General features: G+C 41.3%; 1 protein-coding gene across 1 annotated transcript in view; it reads left to right on the top strand.

The window, feature by feature from the left end:
• The window catches only part of ZDHHC3 (zinc finger, DHHC-type containing 3), a 40,672-nt gene extending 19,709 nt beyond the window's left edge, over positions 1-20,963 (top strand). The window contains 7 exon segments of the mRNA XM_015416390.1: positions 1,718-2,094; positions 2,096-2,146; positions 6,398-6,522; positions 9,272-9,368; positions 12,011-12,092; positions 13,286-13,416; positions 19,366-20,963. Coding sequence (XP_015271876.1) covers positions 1,837-2,094; positions 2,096-2,146; positions 6,398-6,522; positions 9,272-9,368; positions 12,011-12,092; positions 13,286-13,416; positions 19,366-19,524 — 903 coding nt within the window. The 5' untranslated portion in view covers positions 1,718-1,836 and the 3' untranslated portion in view covers positions 19,525-20,963.
• Positions 20,964-21,606: the final 643 nt, after the last annotated feature.

Below are 21,606 nucleotides of genomic sequence, written 5' to 3'. Positions count from 1 at the left end.
TGACTGGTTGAGAGCCTTGCTTTGCCATGGCATACATATGCCACTTTTGCCTCACTGTACCTTGGCTTTCCATGGCCTTTTCTGATTGTTCCTCAAGTTGAGGGGCAAAGCTGAAAGCAAGACAACTGTGTATGTTGTCAGAGTTCGCAGGGCCAAATCCAGGAGGAATGGCCTTTCAGTTAGAATAGCACAGACTCCTGAACCTCAGGATGGTGGAAGCGTGAGGGAAAGGAGCTGCAGGCAGGATCCTGTGAGGCCCAGACAGAGCAGTTGGGTGCAGGGGCAGGCAAAGCTGAAATGGTGTGTGGAGCTATCTTTTGATCTTGGTTTCATCCATGAAACCAAGGTCCATGGTGAGCTCCTGGTGGTGGGGGGGGCAGGCTTACCGTCTACATCCCACAATATTAGTTGAACCCACTGTTAAGTCATCACAGGTGAAGTCTTGACTAAGGGCCTTTAGGAAATGGACATTTTTAACATTCAGCGCACTGAAGGGAGGTGGGGGGTGAAGACTGAATTTCCAGGTAATTCTTCCATATGCTTCAGTACTGTTTTTATGTGAAATAATAGTGAGCATGTATGTATGATTCTTTATAATAGAGTTTTTAAAAGTTTGGTCTTAGAGTGGTTTCTGACAGCCAGTGGAGGCGGCTGGGTTTTTTCTGTTCGACTTGCCTTGTGAACCAGGTTCTGGACTTCTGTCCATGCCCTTAAAACGACATGCAGCGAAGAGAGTCAGAGCTAACATTAAGATTGTTGGTGGACGACTGTAAGGCGCAAGGGTCTTTATGAACCTTAGAGCTGCATTGTTGTATGCAAATATTATAGACATATCTATATAAATAAAGTTGCTTTGACTGAAAGCTCTTTTTTCTGCTCTTATTTTTTATTGGGGGGCATTATTCAGTGATGTTGATGTGTCCGTATTGGTGCTGCTGGATTAAAGGTGAAGAACCTCTGGAATAAATAGTGTGTGAAAAATAATGACCTTTTAGGTTATACTTGTGTTCCAGACTGTGGCTGGCCTATTTGCTAAGCATCTTAATGGCTGTTAATTATAAGTTTTATTTTACAGCTTATCAGCCTCCAGAATGGCTAGGGAATTATAATTCATTCTCAAGTGTGTGCTGGTAGAGTAGTAAGAACTTGGGTTAACAATAGTCTTCTAATTCCCCTGTATCGCTATGAAGCATTGAGTTTTTAAATAATTTCTGACGTCTCACTTCAGAATTGGTCATATTGGCTCAGTTCACACATGTTTGTACCTAAGCATGGAGCTAGCTTAGTATCCCCTTGAATGCTTGGATTTTCTTTCTCCTTCTGTACTTTGTTCACATGCAAGCTGAGCTAACCATAGTTTGTAAGTCTGCTTTCCTGGTGGACTGTGATGTACACCAACCGTAGTTTCTCAATGTGTAGTGACAAACTGTGGTTTCTGAGGGATGGGAATAGAGGGAGGAAATACCATGTGAGAGGAGGGAACACTATCTAGAAGTTGTTTGGAATCCAAACTATGGATTAAAAGAACAATATGGTTATATTAATGCAGATTCATTTTCACAGTAGATTAATGATTTTTATCCATATTAATTTTAGCATTAATGTAACATACTGAAGCATTTTGACTGGGAAATGCCATATAGATATTATCATTGTTCTTTCCTTGTTTACTGAACTTTCTCCCCTTCCCTTTTTTCCCACCTCCCTTTTTCTGCAGTCTGGAATTCTCCCCCATGAGATGCATGACGAGAGGGAAGCTCCTCAGTTAAGTTTGCTAAGCGGAGGACCGTTTTTATTTTACTTCTTTTTCAGATCCAAGAATGGACATTGTAGCCGATGATGATTTCTCCAATCCACCGCTTCAGGGATATTGAGAGGAAACCAGAATACCTCCAGCCAGACCAGTGCATTCCACCTCCTACCCGCAGTTCCTCAGGAACAATGTGGTTTATTCGAGATGGCTGTGGTATTGCCTGTGCGGTCATCACCTGGTTTCTGGTCTTCTATGCTGACTTTGTAGTCCTCTTTGTTATGCTGATTCCGTCAAGAGACTATATTTACAGTGCGATCAATGGAGTAGTTTTCCACGCATTTTTTTTTTTTCCTGGCTCTGGCGTCGCATCTTCGAGCTATGATAACAGACCCAGTAAGTGTATCACTGACTTTGTTAACCGGCTGCCGTTTCTCTTATTTGGTATCTTTGGGTAGTTTTAATTATGTATATATATGTATGTGTATTTTAAAACTCGTTTTACTGTTTTTGTGCCAGGCAGCATGCAAATGGTAAAAATAAATAGTTCTTTTATGGTATTAGAGCATCAAATAAGACATTGTAGCCAGTGTTTCCTCTAAGCTGAGTTAGTGTGAGCTAGCTCACAGTTTTTTGAGCTCACACATTTCTGTCTTTATGTCAGCTAAGCTGCCATGGGGGTTGGGGAGGTCAGTTGTACTCTAATAGCCATTGCATTCCTTCTGTGTTTTTTCGCTGCTGTAACACTTATCTCTAAGTTCTGCAGGTGGTGGGATGTTGATGTCTAGTTCCAAGGGAACTGTGGGAGCGAGCTTGGTCCCCAGCTTCAGCGCAAATGGCCGGAGCGCCTTCTCCTGCATATGGGAGTGTGGCTAATTGGCCAGGGAAGTGGGGTGTGTGCATACGAATACCTTATATCTTATTATGCCGCAGGGGCAGCCGCCATTCTTAACAGTGCCTATGTTAATGCATCTATAGCTCTGCAATAAAGTATTACCTTTCCTGATAAGCATGTACTACGTTGTTGGCTGTGGGTTCTGACTCTTTGGAAGGATGGGTCCAGAGCAAACTAAGTTATGCAGGAGCCAAATTGCTCACTCACAGCTTTAATGCCAGTAGCTCACAAAGTAGAATTTTTGCTCACAAGACTCCACAGCTTAGAGGGAGCATTAATTGTAGCAGTTGTCAACTGTGGCCAAGTGGCAGAGTTTTCAATGGCCCCATAACTTCCTTGAGTGACATTTTTAAAAACCCAGCTGCTTTTTCTTTTCTTTTTTTAAACCACATATTGTAGCATGTTAATAAGTTAAACTGTGGTTGCCATAAGAGAACACAAAACAATCATTCCTTTTATATTTGACTGGCAATTGCCCTTGCTGTAGGGCTGTTCAGCACATCGCAGTTGCTGCCAGACATTTTGTATGTTAGCTTGTTGTGATTGTTAAAAATTAGTTGCTCGAACTTGGGGCAGCATTACAGACTTGAACATGTTTTGATTTCTGCTTTGTCACTGTGACACAGTGCTTTGTAAAGAGCTAACAGTATTTGTGCTCTGATTGTTAGTAATGCATTGTTGTCAAATGGAATTGCGAAGTTGAGAGAAAGAGGGACGATCCCGGGTTTTGATTTTTGCTGAGCGAGCATTTTCTTCAGAATAAGAAAAGAGGGACAATGCAGGCAAGAGTCTGCCCCCCTTTAATCAGTAGTACATATAAAATTAAGGGCACGTCATGGCCTGGAAAACTGAAAAGCTGGAAAAACCAGTCTTGCATGCTTGTCTCTGCAGACAAGTATAATTGCAACTGAATTGGATTGCGTATAAGAAGGGCTTCCTTTCAAAATGCTTGCTTTTCATGTTAGAACTAGATATTTGTTATTGGTAGTGCAAAAGTTTTAAACAGATGTGGGTTTAACTGAGTTCCCCCCCCCCCCAAGCCTTAAATCCTTCACGTGGCCATGGTTTTAAAATTTCAATAAATAAGCAGGTTTGAAACCTATTAATGTTTACTTTGAGTTTTTTGTTTGTGGAATCTGGGTTTTTTTCTCTGAACAGTGTTATTTTGAGGCTTAAGTATTGTAAATAGTAGTAGAGAAGAGAAAATGAAAGGGAGAAATCTGATCTGGCCAAGTTGATGGGAATTTTCCATTTCACTAAGCATACTATGCTTATGCTATAGAGTTCTTTGGGGTCACTGATGACCAAAATTTGTAAAAAAGACCCCCAACTTGTATCACTTCATGCTACATGTGTTCTTTACTACTGTAGAAGGGTCCGTTTTTCTGAAGGGTTTCCAAATCTTCTCATGTTTTCTGTGAGTGAAGGTTTCATTCAAAGGGTACTGGGGTCAATTAGACCCCAGGTAAAGTGACGGTGTGTACAGTTGTAAGAGCACTGTTGTTGTGAGTAAGCTCCATTGTATAGACCTGAGTAGGATTCAGTGTAGACCTGCTTAGAATTGTTTATTCATCCTGCCTCTAGTTATAGCTACTGTTTACTGGTGGCAGTATACATCAGCCACATTTATACAAATTGCTGTTAGAAAGTGAGGCCAGTAATTATGGATATGCCGGGTCAGATGTTTCTTCGTCTTCAAGTAGATGAAGTTGTTTTATGTGGAGGAATCTGAAGTACCTGAATCGGCCTTAATTGCTGTTTAAAAATGCAGCCGCATGGGTTCAGATCCTCATGAGAAGCAGTTTATATTCATCGGGTTCCTATTTGTTTATGGCAGTTTCATCCTCACTGTTACAGTGATGCTTTTTTCTTGTTCTGTGATGCCATTAAAATTGTTAGAAGTACGCAGGAAACTCGTGTCATTATGAGGCAGTGCTAAATGAGCATATAAATTGGGCCTCAGACTTTGGATTCTGCGACCTTCTGCTAAGTCTTCCTTCAGGAGGGAAAGGCTTCCCGCCAGTGGAGAATGGCTTCTTCTGATAAAGTGTTTGTTTGAGGAAGGCTTTCTCTGTTAGAAGACTCGGGGAAAGGCACCTTGGATCGAAGCCCCAAATTCGCTTTCACTTTCTAAGAATGTAAAAATAGCCCTGCTAGATCAGACAGACAGTCCATCTAAACCAGCATCTGTTTCCTCCCAAGCACCTTAGAAACCTATATCTGGGCTGTGAAGACCAGAGACTTCCCTTACAGTTAACCCCAAGCAACTGAGATCCAGTGACATACTGTCCCTGAACTTTTTTCTTTGTCTTCATGACTAAATGCTGCTGTTAGACATTCTCATCCATGAATTTGTTCAGTTTCCTTTTAAAGCCATCAAGCCTGTGGTCCTGTTTGCATCTGGTGGCAGTGAATTCCATAAGTTAGCCATGTGTTGTGCAAAAAAGTGCTTTACTTTCTTTCATCGGTTCTGAATCTGCCACCCATCAGCTTCATGAGGGAACCATTTTATGTGTATAGCTCCCCTCCCACAGGCTGCCTGGAAGGTCATGTTGTGCGATTATAGCACCTCTGAAGTTCAGCAAGGCACAAGGTTAAAGGGCAAGGAAGACCTCCAGACAAAGGAGCTGGTTCGGCCTCCCCACTCGCTTTGGGCAGTTAATGTACTGCCATTACAACTGAGAATCTTTAGCTTTCTAATGTTTATCTGACGTTTGTGCCTCTGTAGTTACGCCCCATACGGTTCGGTGCTGTCTGTGGAGGAAGAACAGGCTGATGGCCTTTGAGGAATCCCAGTGTGAGGAGGAACAAATTGGAAATCCCATCCCCTCAAAATCTCTCCCTTCAGGATTCTCTAAGATGTCAAGGGCTAGATCAGACTAATCCGCCCCTGTAATTTTCCCCTTTAATTCAACAGCTCTTAATATTCTATCCCTTTTGGATCATTTTCAGGCCACCTAAAGCCATTTGGGGGGGTTTATTTTTTTCACCAGCTTGATAAAGTCATTTTCCCGAGCATGGAGAGACTGCTACACTGCATGTAGCTTCCTTTCCTCATGTGTCAGGGGACCAGAAAGCTTCCTGTTAGATACGGTGATGATGTGCATTCATTCCCTTTGCTTGTGATGTTGTCTTTTTCATGGAGATGGTTTGCTGTTGGGCTGCAAGTAATTAAAAGAAAACCTTTTGAAGAATTCCAGCTCTTCCATACCATTTCTTTATTGGGGCCATGGCTCAATGGCAGAGTCTCTGTTTGGCATGCAGAAGGTCCCAGGTTCAATCCTCAACATTTCAGGTTTAAAAAGATTGGGTAGTAGAGGGTGTGAAAGACCACCACTTGAGGTCCTGGAGAGCCATCACCTAGCAGACTAGACATTAGCATACACTAAGGGTCTAACTCAGCATGTGTGTTCATTTTATAAAACTTTGATGCTGTGTAGAGAAGTCTGAGGCTGTGCTGACCAATGCTTCCTCTAAGCTGTGTGAGCAAAAATTCTACTTTGTGAGCTACTGGCTTTAACGTTGTGTGCAAGCGACTTGGCTACTGCGTAAATTAGTGTGCTCTGGAGCCATCCTTCCTGAGCTAGGACAAAAAAATGTGTGAGCCAGAGGCTAAAAAACTGTGAGCTAGCTCACATTAACTCAGCTTAGAGGGAACACTGGTGCTGACCCTCTGTATATAGTGGTTTTGTAATGCCGAGTTTTCCGATGGCAAGTGAGCATTCTGAAACCTCTTCTGTTTTCTTTTCCAGGGTGCAGTGCCCAAAGGTAATGCTACAAAAGAGTTCATAGAGAGTTTACAGCTGAAGCCAGGGCAGGTGGTTTACAAGTGTCCCAAATGCTGTAGCATCAAACCTGATAGAGCACATCACTGCAGGTACAGAAAGATCTGCTGTTGTTGTCTGTCATACTGATGACATCTGAATTGTTTCCTTTTCTTTACGATCTGTGGGCTGATCAGAGGTATCGTAATGACCAGTCTACAGTGGTTTATTTTTGTTGTGGAACTTCTTTCCTTCCTTCCATTGCACTTCAAATGAATGAATTTCCCAAGGGCCTTTAAGCAGGCGGGGTGATAAGATCCCCTCCCCTCCAAAAAAACCCTCCATGTCAAGGGGTAGTTTGGCTCCTTTCTTTGTCAGTGGATCTGTTTGTGAAGGAAGTCTGTACCCTACTTTACGTACTTGCTGTTCCTCCTCTTGATTCCTGTGCCGATTTTCATGCGTGTTTCTGTATAACACAAAGACAGCCGCATGGGAGCAAGGATGGATAAATGAAACACAGCCAGGTGCAAGTAAAACGAAAGGGTAGAATGATATTGATCTGGTCTGTGAAATCAACAAAGTCCAGGTGGATACTTCCCTTTGGGGGAAAAGAAAGCCAAAAACAAGGGAACTAGAAAACCAGCACCATGGGGAGAAGGCCGCTCTCATTAATGTGCTTGTTTTCTACTTGCATAAAGACAGTTTTGTTTGTTTTCTACAGAATATTCATTGCAAATGATATTTGTCACTCACTTGTAGTCTGAAATGGGATGGTTCGTTCTACTGTCTTTGGTTTCTGTCCGCTTGCTCTGCAGCTTGTGGAGGTTAGGGAGAAATGGCTTCCCGCCATATGATTCCCTTATTGTGCCCCTGTTCTATTATTTTTTATTTTATTTTAAACATTTCTGTGCCACTTTTTCACCCCAGTAGTGTCACCAAGGTGGCAAACATTAAACATTAAAATATTTCAGTACACACACACATACACACAATTGTTCAATAACAGTTATTGTTGTTAGATTCAGGTGGGTTGCTGTGTTGGTCTGAAGCAATAGAACCCAGTTTGAGTCCAGTGGCACCTTTAAGACCAACAAAGTTTAACTCTGGGTATAAACCTTTGTGCGCATGCGCTCTTCATGAAAGCGGATACCCAGAATTAAATTTTTTTGGTCTTAAAGGTGCCACTGGACTCAAACTTTGAGTTATTGTTATTATTCAACAATGGTTGGGGATAAGCTAAACAGAACCAAAAAAGCTTCACGCACTGGCATAAGACAAAAATGGAAGGAGACAGATGAATCTCCATGGGGAGGGAATTGCAAAGTTTTGGCACCATCACCAAGAAGGCCCTTTCTTGGGTTGCTACCCATCTAGCCTCAGATGGCAGGGGCACTTGAAGCAGAGCCTCCGAAGATGGGTGGAATGGACGGATATTATGCCTTGGGTTCTGCTCAGGTATCCTCTGGCATGAAAAGAAAATTAATTGATTTTGTGCAAGAAAAACATTTATTCCTTCAAGATTTGTAAATACATTTTTTTTAAAAATCCGCTTTTCTGAAAGAGAATTTTTATTTGTTGTTGTCTTTCCCCAGAAATGACAACACTCCTGTGCTATGTACAATCAAGCAGAAGAGGGGGGGAAATCATTTGATGCAGTTTTTTGTTCAGTGTTGGGAAAACTACACTTGTATACTTTTGCAACTTTATGCAACTGAACAATAGCAAAAACACAACTCCTTGTGTGCATTTTAGTATACATTTTGTGTACCCAAAGGAGTTCATTTCTTTTTGGTTCTGTGTTGCACAAGAGTACAGTTGTGTTCTTTTGCAGCTTAAAATTTAGAAAATCAGTATTTTTAAATACATGCATTGCTGTATGACAGAGGTGGTTCTTTCAAGGAATTTATTATTATTTTATTAAATAGGCTGTAATAAAGCTGCAAAAGAAACACAGTCATGTGGAACCACAAAATTCAGGGGAAGGTTTCGTTGTGGGAGAATTGCATGAGCTTCAGTAACAAAGGCCAGGCTTTAGGTATAGCCTATATTGGAGAATTTTTAGACTGTTGCATCCAAAATATCCATGTTTGAGCCATTCAAAGGCATTGGTTCAAAGTTTATCACTTATTAATGCTGCTCTAAATCTAGTTGATATTTCTTCAGTTATGGATGATGATGATGTATGTCAAAAATAATGTAACATCAGTATAGGTAACTCAGGCTCCGGTCACACGGGCAGGAAACTGCGGGGGGGAAGCGTGGCTGTTTGCCCCGAGGCAAACTAATGCGCGGTTAAGCGATCAGACCTCCTGTGGAGGTCCTGTGGAGGTTCCGTGGGTAGGGAGAGGTGCCGATCACAGGACACACCTGCGCGCAACGAAGAAGAGCATGGTGCGGCAAACTGGTTTTCTTTTTTTGTGTACACGACAAATGCGCATGCTCCGTTGGGTGCGTGTGCGCATCCACAGAGACTTGGAAAAAAAACCCACCTTTTTCGCAAGGGGACATGGGCGGGCGCCGGATGCCACCGGAAACACGATCAGATGCCCGCTCTTGCCCCGCGGTTTCAAGAAACTAGTACCTCCGAGGTACTAGTTTTTTGCTGCGTGTTTTCAGCGGGAAGCCTTGGTTGTGCCACGGAAGCGCTACGCTTCCCAGATGTGCCGGTGAGATCGCGCCCGGAAAATCCGCCTGTCTTCCATCTCTCTTGCGTGGCTAATGCTCCGTGTGACCACAGCCTCAGTAGCTTTTGGTAAAGGACCAGTATTTCCCCCGCACTTTGGTATCAGTAAAATGCTTGAATTTTCTAAGTGGATGGGATTCTATATAAGGTTATGAAGTTTATTATCTTTTTGTTGTTAGTGTTTGCAAAAGATGTATTCGAAAAATGGATCACCACTGTCCTTGGGTTAACAACTGTGTAGGAGAGAATAACCAGAAGTACTTTGTACTGTTTACAGTAAGTAGCTCACTGAGTATTTCTTTTTCCTTCTCATTCAGACCAGGGCACTGGAACATCTCAATGTCTTAAGATGCTGAGTTTTTGAAAACGATAAAAATGGATTTTTCCCCCGGTGGAAAGAGAGACAATTTGTTAACACTGCTACATGTTTGAGTAACGCAGCTAAAGAATGACTTTAAGCCATTAAAGTGTGTGTTACCATAGCCTTACTTTGCTTCATCTATTGTAAAACATTTAAAGCACTGTAATAATAGAGACCCCTTTTGGGTTTTAACAATGTCTCCCCCCCCCCCCCAACTCTGCCAAAGTGGCCAGGCTGTTTTAATAGAGAACCCCCCTCCCCAGTTTGCCCATTATATTGCAACAAAAGAACACAAGTGTTCCAATTATACCAGGTTTTTTCATTTACAATAATGTGTCAAGAAAATACTGAGAGGCTGGAAGCCCTGGCCGCTGTGTTTGTTGACTGTGGATTTTTTCTTTTTCCTTCAACAGTAGTATGTGATTTGCACCTCTTTCTTAGATCAGCTGTGCTATTTCCTGTGGGCACACTTAACACTATTGTTGTAGCACTTAACGCCACTGTTATTCAAGACTCTGTTAGCTGATTAAACAGCCAGTCGTGTCTAGTGGTTAAAAAGTCAGACAAGGATTGGGAGACCCAGGTTCAAATCCCCACCCTGCCATGGAAGCATCCTGGGTGATCTTGGGCCAGTCAGACACTCTTGGCCTAACCCGCCTCACAGGATTGTTGTGTAAAACAGAGGAAAAGAGAACAATACAAGCTGCTAGGTAGGGTATAAAAAAAGTAAATGAAAACAATTTTTTGTTTATTCGTTTTTGAAGAATTGGGGTGCCAGGCTGGTAGTGGTCTTACTTTAGGGGTAGGGAGTCAGACCAGGTTGCCTCTGGCCCGTTCCATTTCTGATTCTGACTCAACAGTAAAATAAATTATTCCATATTACTGTAGAGTTGGTAATTGGCCTGTAGATGCAAAACATTACCCATGCACAAAAGGCTCTCATCTGACTTGAAGTATGATGGGGAACTCTTAATTTGCTTTAATCATATGACATACATTGTGAAAGAGTAGATGCTTTCTCCCCCTCTGCTCTTATCACATAATTCAGTATTGTTAGGGAAAATGGACCTCTTGTTCATTCAGTCAGTTTACTCCAGGTACTTTTCCGCTGGATATGCATAGACCTATTCATTCTCTAGCTGAAGTAATTTAGGAGATGAGGCTGAAGATAAGGGAATCTTTAATCATGAGGGAGAGAATAATGTTTATCTGACCTGAATGCCATCTTGGATTTCAGCCTCAACTAAAAATTGGCACCCCATCTTGGCAAAATTGGTATATTAAACTCTCAGAGTATGGCTTTCTTCTGCCTTAAGTATACAACTTTTTATTTCCTTTTACCTAAGAAAGGGAGCACAGGGATCCTGCCAAGGGTTACGGGTGGCAGAGGAAGAGGATGATTCTATTGCTGTTGACTTTGATATGGAACAATATAATCCTCAGTGGGAAATAGCCACTGTATATTTTCATTTAAAACATTTAGTTATTATCAGGTTGTTTTTTGTAGAAAAAGCCCAGCAGGAACTCATTAGCATAATAGGCTACACCCAGCAGCAGAAAGTTATTAGCATATTAGGTCACACTCCTGCCAGCTTTAATCATGAGGGAGAGAATAATGTTTATCTGACCTGAATGCCATCTTGGATTTCATCCTCAGCTAAAAATTGGCACACCATCTTGGCAAAATTGGTATATTAAACTCTCCGTGTATGGCTTTCTTCTGCCTTAAGTATACAACTTTTTATTTCCTTTGACCTAAGAAGGGAGCACAGGGATCCTGCCAGGGGTTACGGGTGGCAGAGGAAGAGGATGATTCTATTGCTGTTGACTTTGATATGGAACAATATAATCCTCAGTGGGAAATATCCACTGTATATTTTCATTAAAAACATTTAGTTATTATACATGGGAGATGTTTTCTTAATTTTAATAGATGAGCCACACTGGGCAAGAGGAAGGTGGGACAACCTGGCACTGCTGTGGGAAAGAGATGGCAGCAAAGATATGCCCCTTTGAGCATCTTTACACTTATGGTTAATCAAGATCCAACTTCTTGTAAGCCAGTTACTTCTCAGCCCTGGCTCTGACTTGGTGGAACTCTCTGCCTACTAACATCAGGGCCCTGCGGGATCCATTACAGTTCCGCAAGGCCTGCAAGGCAGAGACTTTTTGCCAAGCACACGGTTGAGAACAGCAACAGATTTTAATGGTTTTTAATGGTTCTTAGAAGCTTTAACATCTAGCTGGCTTTTAACTACTTTTCACCCCTTTTCCGCCATGGTGATGTAAATTGAGGGGGTCAGGGATTTATATTACAGTGCCATGCAGATGTTTGGTTTTACAGATTGGGACCGCCTTTCCCCGTATGTTCCCCCAAGAGCGCTACGGTCTGGGGCCCAGAATTTTCTAACCGTTCCGGGCCCCAAGGATGCTAGATTGGCCGTCACAAGGGCTAGGGCCTTCTCAGTGGCGGCCCCCACCTGGTGGAACGAGCTCCCGGAGGAGATCCGGGCCCTGCGGGACCTGGTGCAGTTCTTCAAAATGTGTTGTATTTCAGATGTATATAGCACTGATATCGCTGCATGCCCTGATCATGGTTGGATTTCACTTCCTGTATTGTTTTGAAGAAGATTGGACAAGTGAGTAATAACAAACATAACACTTCCAAATTAATTGGACTCAGTACTTTAGTTTTCGGGTTAATAAAAGGAATATCAAAGAAACACTTATTTCTTAGGATTCAACTGGACAAGTGAGTACTAACAAACATAACACTTCCAAATTAACTGGACTCAGTACTTTAGTTTTCAAGTTAATAAAATGAATGTCAAAGAAACACTTATTTCTTAGGATTCACATGGGAAAAAAACCTCTTCAGACACTTTCAGTGCAGTCCGGAGCAGAAGATCTCCTTTCAGTTCAGTGGGCTTATAAGGATGTAAATCTGTTTTAGGATTGCAATGTTAGTGAGGAAACATGTGAGCAAGTGGCTCCTTCATATAGAGAGAAACCACGGTTTAGCATTACTTCTGAACTTGTAGGTGCGTGTAGCAAATGGAATGCGTAAAGTTTCAAGCCTAGGCCAGAGCCCCGGAGAGCACTTAATTGGGAAAAAAAAGGTGGAGTTTGGGGGTGTGACAAGAAATAACCTCCTAGGACTTTATTTAGCATGCAGACCATCAGGTAAACTTTATGATGATGAAATGTATTAAAGAGAGGCATGTGAATTAATTAAGTCTTGTGATCATAGAATGCACAGGAGATCAAACCTAGGGCAGAGCCCAGGGGAGCACTTAATTAGAAAGGGAACCTGCGGACCATCACAGCATGAATTTGCATTCAGATCAGTGGCAGTAATGATTACCTCTTAATATTTTGCATCATTGGAAATAGCTCGCCAAGCTAACATGGTGTGTGCCAGCTGTGACAGCTGAAAGGTTGTGTATGTGTTTTTAAATAGTAGACTCTTTTCCAATCATGCCCCTATTTGGTGTGTTGTCCTAACAGCTAGAATTTGCAGGGATGATACATGTGGTCATATCCATCCCCTATCCTCCCCCAAAATTCTGTACAAAGTAAGCAGTTCTACACCTGAAAAAGCTCGCTTTCTGGAACCTGTATATATTACACAAAATAAATATACTTGATAATAGCTGTCTTTTCCTTTGTATAAGTAAAACAAAAGTTCCATTCTAAAACTTTTGTCCCCGGTTAACCCCACTTTCCTTCCCCAATTCATGTCTCTGAGATTTTGCTATGCCTTGACTATTCCTACGTATTTTATTCGCTTCTTGTAGTGGACTCACGATTTTGCCATGTTGTGTTTTCACAGAGTGCAGTTCTTTCTCTCCGCCGACTACTGTGATCCTCCTTATTCTCTTGTGTTTTGAGGCTCTCCTTTTTCTCATCTTCACATCTGTAATGTTTGGAACACAGGTACATTCCATCTGTACCGATGAAACGGTGAGTGTTTCCTGGTCTCTTGTTCTGTACCTTATTTTATATTTAAAAGATCTTGGACACGTAGAAAAGTATTAGCATATATAAATAGGAATGTTTCAGAATAACTGAAAAAAGATACAGCGCTAACAAATAGAAATTATTTTTGAACATCCATGTGAGGAGAAACGTAAAACATAATCAAACATATTTCAGATATGTAGGAAAGATTCTCTATCTCCTTGGCATCTCCCTTATATATAAAAGCCGAATGGTGGTGGCACTTCTCTAGAACATTCCACACGTTCCGGAATTGGTTGGCGCCCTGGTGTGTCACTCAGAATCTGTCCCTATCCACTGGCTGCATTGCTTGAGTCTTGCCTCCAACATTCTAGACAGTTTGCTGTCCCCCCCCCCAGCCAGTCAGAACACAGAGGTTATTTGCATATGCAGCCTCATTGGCCTTTGCCTCGGAACACAGAGGTCGTTTGCATATGTGACTTAATTGGCTTTTGCCTCTAACATTCTAAACAGTTTGCTGTTCTGAGGTAAAATGTGTCCAATCTCCAGGTGAGGGCTGGAGATCACTCAGAATGCTTTCCAGATGGCAGAGATCAGTTCCCCTGGAGAAAATGGTGGGCTCTGTATCCTTATATGTTGCTGAGGTAGCCCCCGTATGACAGCCAATGTGACGTAGCAGTCAGGGCTTCAGAGCACGGGAGAGGCTGCAGGTGTGTGGGGGGGTGGAAAGCTGAAGAGTGAGGGGATAATAAAGGTAGGTTGATGATTGGCTGGGAAGGAGATAGGGTTGCCAACTCCAGGTGGGAAATTCCTGGAGATGTGAGGGATGGAGCCTGGAGAGGGTGAGGTTTCAGGAGGTGTGGGACCTCGGGCAGGTACAAAGCCATAGACTCCGCCCTCCAAACCAACTATTCCCTTCTGGGGAACCATAGTTGCCAATCTCCAGGTGAGAGCTGGAGATCACTCAAAATTACAACTGTTCTTTAGGTAGCAGAGATCAGTTCCTCTGGAGAAAATGGTGGACTCAGTGTCATTATACCCTGCTGAGGTCGCCACAGCAAATTGACACTGAGTGTCCAAGGCCGGAGCACCTGCCCAGAGCCTCTTTCTAGAGATTGTTGTATTTATTTCCACAACAGGCCTTTTTCCTAGTTTATATATATAGCACTTTTGAAAGTGGGGATTGCCTTGTGTTTTTTCATCCCATAAAATAAAGAAACTCAAAAAAACCCCTCTAAAATGTTCGATGGGGATATCCTTCCAAGGTCCTGTTTTGCAATTGCTAAAGTTGTTCTTCACACCTTTACATGGTGATATGTAAAGGTGATTTGAGAAATGTGGAACACAGCAATTTTTATGCAGGTTCAATTTATATTTACCAGTAGACGAACTGCGTCTTGTAAGTGATTGTCTCTGCAACTGTCTGCTTCAGAGAAAGGAAATGTGTGCTTACAACTCTTAAGATTGTCTCTTGAGATTGCACACAGAGGAAGGCAGTGGTGTGGTCTTTGGGCTTTACTTGGGATACTTTTGCAGGCTGTGCTAAGAACATCTACAAGGAGTCACTGGCTGAAGATGTAATAAACTCTGTTAATATGTGACAGGAAGAGGGGTGTGTTTTGAAGAGCCTGCAGCAGTAATTGGTTGTCCTTCTACCTTTGGTTCTGCTGAAATCGAAAGATGTCGCTTTTTGCAGCATATCCAGCTTGTCCTGGATGGTTTTCTGGAGAACATACTGCTGTGAACATCGAAGCAATGACCCAGCAAGCAAACAAAATGAACTGGTTGTGCCTGTTGACTTTTCATTCTGAAAACGATTTCAGGATATAACTCTGAGTGGCAACTCAGTAGTGGATTTCAAAAGGATGAGCTGGAGATTCCTTTAGCAACTTGCTGATGATCACCAATTATTTCATCATCCTTTGTTGCCATCTCCATGGGAAGGAGAGGGTGTATTTTTTAAAAAAAATATTTTTTTTATTTTATTTCAACTTAAACAATACACAAACTTTCATGGTTGTCAACAACAATATTACACAGCAAGGTAACTGCATAGGTTTATACAAGCTTCAAAATAGATTACATGTGGTGAAAAACATCATAATACTTTTTAGAACATTGAATTTAGAGAACTCGGAGTTAAACATATGTTCAAGAAAAGGTAACCATTTCAAATGAAGGTTAGGATTTTTACCTGAGAGATTTGTATTGACTGTTACCTCGGAAATTTTATCCATGACATAATGATCCCATATTTTCAAACGCCATGAGGACAGTAATTTTTTTTCCTGAAGCAAATGGCTTTATGCCAGCGAGTTCGTATTTGCCTAAATCTGCAATATCAGCTCTTGAATCCTATTGCCCTATCCCTTCATAAAGACAAAGCTAATTTTTGTCTTAAGTTTAGCTCCCTAGCAGTGTAATCCTAAACAGACTTCAGCAGTGCACTCTTAAATGGTGTAGCTCTGCTTAGGATAGCATTTTGAGATGGCTAATCTCTATTTTACTTATTTTACTTTGGGGGCCCAAAGTAACATACGTTGTTCTAATCTCCTCCAGTTTATCTTCATAACAGCCCTGTGAGGCAGGCTAGGCTGAGAGTATGTGACTGGCCCAGGGTTACCAAGCATGCTTCCATGGTAGTATGGGGATTCAAACCTGGGTCTCCAAATTCTAATCCAACTAAGGCTGCATTCTGCTGTTCACATAATTTGGGAGTAAATGCCACTGAAAACAATGGGACTTACCTCGGAGTAAACATGGATAAAATGGGGCTTTAAGTTTCCTGAGTACCAAAAAGCAAGACATTTGTTATTGACACCTGAAGCTGGGGGAATACGGATTAGAGGGTGATTTTTTTACCCTGCATTCTATTACACTGCACTGTTCATTTCTGCTAATGATGACCGCACCTGCATGGCATATTGCACTTGCCACAGGAACCCCTGTTGCAGATGGCTCATGGGGTGTTGACGTTAGTGACTGATCATTTGCAGAAGGCTGAGATCCAGTTCCTTGTGTGGATGCTGTTCTCTGCGTCATTTGTGTTAGTAGCCGCAGGTACTAGAGAGGGGTATGAAGTTCTTTCCTCTTAGGGCCTATTGTGCTGTGTGACAGGACCTACATGCTGAGGCAGGCATAAGGATATAAGAGGAGCCCTGCTGGATTAGACTATGGGCGCTTGTAGCCAACCTGGAACACCTACAAGAGAGCATGAAGGCAATAGCACCCCCCTGTTGTATTTTCCAGCAACTAGTTTTTTTGGGGGGGATTGCTTGGGAACATGGAGGTTCAATTGCGCTGATGAGGTTAAATAAGCTGGTGATATACCTGTTTGTCATGAATTTGTCTAAATCATGTGGCCATTACCATATCCTGTAGCAGTGAAGTCTTCAACGGTTGTGTGAAATAGTATTACTTTTTGTCTTTTCTGACCTTGCGACTGATCAGTTTCATCAGCTAACCCCCACAGAGGAAGGGGAAAAAAATTCTCTCCCTCCCATTCATAACTTTACAAATCCTCTCCTTTTTTGACTGTTGTGAATAAGATTTTTTTTAAAATCTCCACAGGGGAGGTGCTTCAACGTTTTGTAGCTCTTTTTTCCAGTGCTGCTAAATCCCTTTAAAGCTGGGGCCACTAGAACTGCATACAGCAATTCCATATATGGCTGCAGCATACACGTATACAAAAGGCAATGTGATGTTGGCAGTTTTCCCCAATCCTTTTTCTAATAATTCCCATTTATGAGTTTTCTGCATTTCGCTGGGAGCTGAGTTGTTGCTTTCAGGGAACGGTCCACCATGACAGTCACAACTAATGCAGCCACCATCAGTGTGGATACAAGTTGGGATTTTTAGCCAGCATGTGTTATGGTACGCCACATACATTTGGATTGTGTTCGCTGTTTTGCCACCTAGCTGTCCATAGAGTCATCTTCTGAAGTTCTTCATGGTCCACCATCTTGAATAATTTTATGCTTTCTGAAACCATGGAGAATTTGCTGCTCCTGCCTTGACTTCAGGTCATTCCAGTTAAAGAGCACTGCTCCTAATGCAGACCTTTGGGGGGGGGGCATCCCCCAAAATGCTGCGTGCTGTTATGAATCCATAACAGGACTAGTTGTCTTATACCATGGCTTCTTATGCAGGATCCTTTTGTAAAGGACTATCAAAAGCTTCTTGGAAGTTCGAGTGTGTAATACCTCCTGGCTTCCCCTCATCTTGGTGACTGTTGTCTCTTCCATGTGTTTAATAATTCTAGTAATCACAGTGCTTTCTGTCATTTAGAAATTGTCCTGGATCTTCCTCCTCCCATATTCCTGTTTAAATATTGGGTTTACAGTGGTTTCCTTCTGATAACTTTGCTGAAGTAGCTGATTTTTTTTGTGAAAAATTAAAATCACAAATTTTGCATGTTCGTTTCTCTAAGGACTCACATATGAATATTATCTGGCCCTAGAATGTTTAATTGTAACTGTAAACTGTGCCTTTGTTATCTTTATCTGATATAGCCACTCTGAAGCTCTTCACCCCCCCCCCAATCATGATTCACATATGGGTATCTCTCCACTGTCTATCACAGTGATGACCAATACCACTTTAATTTCACTTCCCTGCAGCCTCTCTGCCTTCCTTCAGTAATCCTTTTACAACTTTCAGTACAATCCTAAACAGAGTCGCACCCTTCTATTCCCATGGATTTAGAAAGGGATAAATCTATTTAGGATTGCAGTATTTGTTTTATGTCTTCTTTCTCGTGATGTGTGTACAGAAACATTTGTTGTCTTTGTTTATGCCTTAACGCTTTGCTTCTCAGATTCTTTCATTGCTTCCTTTATCAATTTATACTCTTTTTGCTGGCATTCATGTTTGTATTGTTTTACTTTTATTTGGACAAGATTGGCACTATTCAAAGGAACTCCCTTTTCCACTCCTGACTTCCCAAACTGACGTCCTCTTGGACTTGTTCATACCCATTCTAATCTGAGGTGCATGTTTTATCTGAGCCTCTATATAGTAGTTTTAAGTAATTTCCAATGTTCCAGAAGGGTATTAATTTTCCTGACTTCCCCATTGGGCTTCCTTTTTGGATTGTCCCCTCACTTTTCAAAAATCCCTTCTTCCAAAATTAAATCCAACCATATTGGAAATTCTGTTCAGCGTATATATGGCTGAGGCCACTGTTCTTAGGTGGTTTATATCTCATATAACTTGAGTGTTATCTTTTGACTGTGTCTCTGATTTCTTACTTTACTGCGGTTGGGGAGTGGAAGATATGGAGTTTTTCCCAAGCTAGCCTGTGTGAAAAATATAATTCTTGACCCTTACATTTTTTTCCATTTGTAACTATGAAAACTGTGCATGTGTGAATGAGGCTTTTGAATGCGAATGATAACACTGAAGGAATTAACTAACAATCTGCTGCTCAAAAGCTCTGTATTTTAGCCTTCACTAACAAAATGTGATTTTTTTTCCTCACCCATTAATATGCTCATACTTTATCCTCCAATTCTTTTCTCTGCTGGCAGCCTCTGTTTGCCCAGTCTGAAGCTTACAAGCTTCAAAAGCCATGCCTAAAGCTGGGCTGTTTCTTCAGCTGCTACTACAGAAACTGGCAGCTATTGGAGGACGGGGAGAATAATGAGGTCTCTTCATACAAATGTAAGACTGCCTCATCAAGCTGTTCTTGGGATGAAGGCATTGTCACTTTTTCCTAAAATTTCATGAGCATTTGTATAATTTTTCTCTCAGCTTTATTTATGAATTGTACAGGTGTGGGGGGATTTTTCTTATTTTTACAGTGAAAAAAAAATGGAGACTTTCAGGAAATGAATCTGGTAATTTCCTGTTCCAAGCAGTTGATAAAGGGTAGTTTTAAAAGGGGTCCTTTTCCCCGAAACCAGAACTTCAAAATCAAGTTCCTGACTGAAAATGTCATATTTCTGTTTTCAGGGAATAGAACAATTGAAAAAAGAAGAGAGAAGATGGGCTAAAAAAACAAAATGGATGAACATGAAAGCAGTATTTGGCCATCCGTTCTCTATAGTTTGGCTTAGCCCATTTGCTACTCCAGACCAAGGAAAAGCAGACCCATATCAGTATGTGGTCTAAGAATTCCTGAACAGCATTTCCACTAAAACAAAAACCACATTTACAGCACTACGGTCATTTTACATGAATGTTTCAAAGGAAAAGGCAAAATCTTTTTTTATATTAAAAAAGCCTATTAAATGGCTGGACACTGCAGCGAAAAGAAAAACAAACCACCCTGTATTCTGAAAATTTTCAGTAATTCTCTCTCTCTCTGGTGGCTGAAGCTTTTTAATTTTTTAACTTGTTAACTTCACTGGCCTGTTTTTTTTTCCCTGTCTGCTTTCTGTATGACATAACTAATGTAAAGGGGAATCTCTTCTCTGAACTCACCTATATTGACTGAGTATACACCGCAGTCGACATCTGAGACGTTCTATGACAACAGTCCCATCATCCTGCATAAACATGGATTTCTTGGAAGGCAGACGATGCTTCCAGCAGTGGGTCTTTTTCTTTATGGTATTTTCCCCGCTTGCGTTTAAGCATCAGGTGCTAAGAACTGAAAGATGGAAGACGGGGCCATGTGGCAAGGGGGCCAGTTAATAATGATGGTTAAAACCTCGTCTTATTTTGAATGCGCCTGGTTACAGCAAAAGGGTTTTATCTCCCATGCATTGTTTGGCACCATAGCGTTTCCTGTGTAGCAGGAAATGTTGTCTTCCTGGGTTAAATGATGGAGTGTTTTATATGTATGGATTTAAATGCCTTACTGTTGGGGATGCAGGAAGAAAGCTTGAGCCAGGTAATGTCCACTGGTTTAAACAAAACAAAAGAGAGAGAGGCTAATGAACAGTGTTCACATGTAGAAGTGACTTTCAGGCCCAGACTTAAAACCCAAGCACAGAAAGTTTTGGTAGATGTGTCAGCGTTGTCTCACCCTTCCCCTCCCCATCCCTAGCGTTCCCAGTCTTTTATAGCTCTGTAAATGTTTATTCTCCTTTATATTTATACATATTATATATTTTACATTGGGGAAAATGTCAAGTGTTAAAGGTTTGTGCATGCCTTCTGTCATGACTGTGTGGATGGCAAACTTTGTGCGTAGTATGAACCAGAAAGTTGGAAATGTAGGGAGGGCATTCCTTTAAAAACAAAAACGGGTAAGACTGATGACACCCAAACTGACTGAGCTTTTGTATTTGGGCTGGGGTTTTGCTACATATTTCAGATCACCAGTGTATGTGTGTGGGGAGTGGGTGGGGGGAGTAGAATTACCTACTGAATGGGAAGCATCCGAGTAATTTGCTGGGAAAAGCCCCCAAAACGTAGAACGGCAAATAAGCTATGCTCCTGAATTTATTCTTTCAGCAGAATCAAAGCCATGGGGTGGGAGGGAAGCCAGTGGAGGAGGATAATGGATCTGTCTCATTTTGAAAGTAATGTGAATGCTGCATCTTTTCAATTCTGTCAATGCTTCCATATTGGGGGGAAAACCACAAATGCAATAAACCTTTTCTGAACACTATTTCTTTGTCTTTTTTTTAAGAAAAAAAGGTTGCCTCTTTAAATTTCATTTGCAGCCCAGGTAATGGAAGGACAGAGTAAATAATTAGAACTTGAGCTTTAAGTAATGGAGCCAGTGTCTATAATCAGTAATACACTGTTGGCTGCTTCACTCACTTTTAAATTAGCTGTTGACTGTCCAGCGAGTGAACAGCTATTTCTGCATCTGAATCTGTCCTATATCTATTATTGTTTTTTAAAGCAGCTCTCCTGTAGAAATGCACATGGTGGATTTGCTGGCCTCACTGCGTGCTTAATAAGTAGTATAAATTTCTTTTATAACTTTTTTACATTTTTTCACATAACATTTTACATAATCATAAACATTAAAATGACTATAAACAGTCAACAATAATTAAACACAGCTTATATCTTGATATTTAAACAAAATATATTAAATACAAAATATATTAAATTAACTGGTTAATAAAACGCAAAGTCAAAATATTTTTTAGGTAGAGCTCTATGTTCATTCTTCATGGTATACTGAAAAAAGGAAAACCATTTCTCCATGGTTTTCTTGGGGGAAAAGATGGCTTTAGAAATCATGTACTTTTAGCCATTGGGCAAGAAGAAAGGACTCTTTCAAGCATCATC

Source organism: Gekko japonicus, unplaced genomic scaffold (genome assembly GCF_001447785.1).
Source record: "Gekko japonicus isolate JY-2015 unplaced genomic scaffold, Gekko_japonicus_V1.1 scaffold1504, whole genome shotgun sequence".
NCBI lineage: Eukaryota > Metazoa > Chordata > Lepidosauria > Squamata > Gekkonidae > Gekko > Gekko japonicus.
The sequence above is the reverse complement of the archived record's forward strand: the minus strand, read 5'-3'. Positions and strand labels throughout refer to the sequence as shown.